This window comes from Alligator sinensis, unplaced genomic scaffold, assembly GCF_000455745.1.
Source record: "Alligator sinensis unplaced genomic scaffold, ASM45574v1 scaffold1072_1, whole genome shotgun sequence".
NCBI lineage: Eukaryota > Metazoa > Chordata > Crocodylia > Alligatoridae > Alligator > Alligator sinensis.
Genome location: NW_005843300.1, coordinates 62553 through 65098, shown reverse-complemented (window position 1 = coordinate 65098; position 2546 = coordinate 62553). Strand labels below are relative to the sequence as shown.

Below are 2546 nucleotides of genomic sequence, written 5' to 3'. Positions count from 1 at the left end.
ATTGATTTGCTCCTTTTTAGAGTCTTTCCTCTTACTGGCTGTGTGCACACTGAGAGGCTAGCTTGTAAGAGAGCTTCTTATTTTGTGTCAACCTAATGTTTTGTAGGTTACCCCACATACAAAGAAAAAGTGAAGAAGCGACCAGGTGGGAGGCCTGAGGTGATTTACAATTATGTCCAGAGGCCATTCATTCGCATGTCATGGGAAAAGGAGGAAGGAAAGAGTCGACATGTTGACTTTCAGTGTGTAAAAAGCAAATCTATTACAAATCTAGCAGCAGCTGCAGCAGATATTCCCCAGGACCAGCTTGTGGTAATGCACCCCACACCACAAGTGGATGAGCTAGATATTCTGCCTATTCATCCTCCACCCAACAACAACGATGTGGATCCTGAGGGGCAAAATCCAGGACTCTGATCCAGACTTACTCAAACAGAAGCATGCTACTTTAAAAGGTGACTGTACTCAACTCATACTACACTGCAATTCCTGCTTTTCTTCATTGTGTAACAAAGTGTTTAGGATATTGCAGTATGGACTCTTTTAAAGACCAAAGGAGTATCTGATCATAATTTTAAAGAGTACAACTCTAACCTGAGGTTCCAGTTACATACGTGTATTTGTTTACCAGTAGGCTTGTGACATTGGTTATTTGTATGCTGGACTCTCCTCGCTCTAGGCCCATCAAAACAATGGGATCTGGTGGGTAGTTTCAATAATATTGTTACGCAGTGGGTAAGAAGCAGAACTGATAGTAGCACTTTAAATGGTTGATAACTAGAATTCTCAAAGCCATTTTTTTATAAATGTTGCACAATGCTAACTTAAACAAAGTGCTTCTATCAAAGTCTGTCTATTCAGTTACATGTAAATAACTTGCTCTGAATAGATTGACCCTTTTAAATGTATTGCATATGGCCTAGCACAAAACAAGTCCTTCCCACAGGGGTTTTTGGATTGAGGGCAATTCAATTACCCATGTAACATCTTGGTCAACTCCAATTTCTTCAGTGAATTTTTTTCACTTGTTTGCAGCTTGAGCCATCTTCAGGGGTCGTGAACAACTGTTAGGGGCTTTATCTTAAATTTTGCCTTACCTTAATCTGTTCACAGAACTATTTATTTACTAAATTTTTCATAAGTGTTGTGGATTAAGAAAATGCAAATGGTTCGCTCTTCAGTTATTAAATGATTGTAATTGTAAACTCAAGGTTCATTCAAATAAAGTTTCCATTATTTTAACCTGCTTCTAATAAATTCAGGGGGGCATGAGTGGTGAATTTTATAGTACAGAATTTCCAGTGGCTCCTCCCTTCTTGCCTTGAAGCAAGGAGGAAACGTTAAGGACTGAAATAACACTGTATAGATTTCCTTTTCTCTTCAGATTTCAGGCACTGAATGGAACTTAAAAAAAGCAACAGTGCTAAACTTTTTTCCTATTTGAGTAAATTGATATACGTGCACATATGATGCATGCAACTAAGCTAACAAAATAACCTAGCACAGCTACCAATTTAAGTGCGAGAGAGAAGGTTCAAAGCAATGAGGTAAAGTTTAAACGTTTAGAGTGAACATGTTTATTCTCCCCCCCCCCACCCCCCAAATTATAAAAAAAAGTGGTAGGCAATCAAATAGGTTCTAGCATATTTTTTTTTAAGCAGGGTTTTATCAAATTTATTTTATCAAAGTAAATGCTCCATTTTAGAACAAGGGAAACATTTATTTTTAAAAATATTTAACTGTCTAATACATTACACTTTAACAATATTTATAGTAAAGGATTCTTACAAGAAAGAATAAACAGCTTTATGATACAATTAGTATAAGAAATATCCACATGGGGACTTTTTTGTAGTGTAAAAACACACCATACATCTGAAATGAACATTTGCATATAAAAGCTACCAATGATGCCAGTGCCAAGTCTCACAATGATTTTTTTTAAAAAAATCCAAAATATACAAGTAATGCAAGCTATACACAGCTAACCAAATCAATGATGCAAAAACACTGTAGCGGGTTTCTCCACTTTGTCTGAAATTACACAAGGTAGGATGAGTTCTGATATGGCTTTTATGAAATTCAGACATAAAAGCTTCTCATAATCCAACAAGTTTCACAGACGGTAGAACTCCACCAATAAATGCACTTTGATATTCAGCTGTTGAAGCAATGTGTGGTATTTACAAGGGCCATGGTAAATCGCTAAAATCTACAGGGCCACCGAGACCTGCATCTGCTTCCAAAAGGCTCATTATAACTGCCATTGCTGCTTCATCGTTGCTGGGGCTGCTTGATCCTTGGTCATTGTCTATCATATCTATGCTTATGTGAGAGTTCTCCCCTGTGAAAGTAATACAAGGAAATTGAAGTAAAGGATGTGATTATATTGGCTTGCTTCTATTTAGAAAAGTTGGCAGATTGGAAGTGACTGCTCAGAAAAAATGTCAGCTCAAATCAAGGAGGTTAGACAAAAGAATGCCTGACTATTCTGCTATCAAACCCATTCCCTGGCTCAGGATGCAGCTGGAACCTGATTTCTGACC

At 37.4% G+C, this 2546-nt stretch overlaps 2 protein-coding genes across 11 annotated transcripts in view; one reads left to right on the top strand and one right to left on the bottom strand.

Annotated features, from left to right (window-relative positions):
• Positions 1–1242, top strand: part of BTBD10 (BTB domain containing 10) — a 43120-nt gene extending 41878 nt beyond the window's left edge. For all 7 annotated transcript variants that reach the window (XM_006038274.2, XM_025194771.1, XM_025194770.1 and 4 more), the window contains one exon: positions 107–1242. In XM_006038274.2, the coding sequence (XP_006038336.1) occupies positions 107–417 (311 nt within the window). In that variant the 3' untranslated portion in view covers positions 418–1242. The remainder of the gene's footprint in view (positions 1–106) is intronic.
• A 397-nt stretch (positions 1243–1639) lies between these two features.
• Positions 1640–2546, bottom strand: part of ARNTL (aryl hydrocarbon receptor nuclear translocator like) — a 54609-nt gene continuing 53702 nt past the window's right edge. For 2 of the 4 annotated variants that reach the window (XM_006038267.3, XM_025194767.1), the window contains exon 19: positions 2184–2344. In XM_006038267.3, the coding sequence (XP_006038329.1) occupies positions 2184–2344 (161 nt within the window). Of the gene's footprint in view, positions 2345–2546 lie in introns of all 4 variants that reach the window. The other 2 variants (XM_025194766.1, XM_025194768.1) reach the window with 2 other exon arrangements.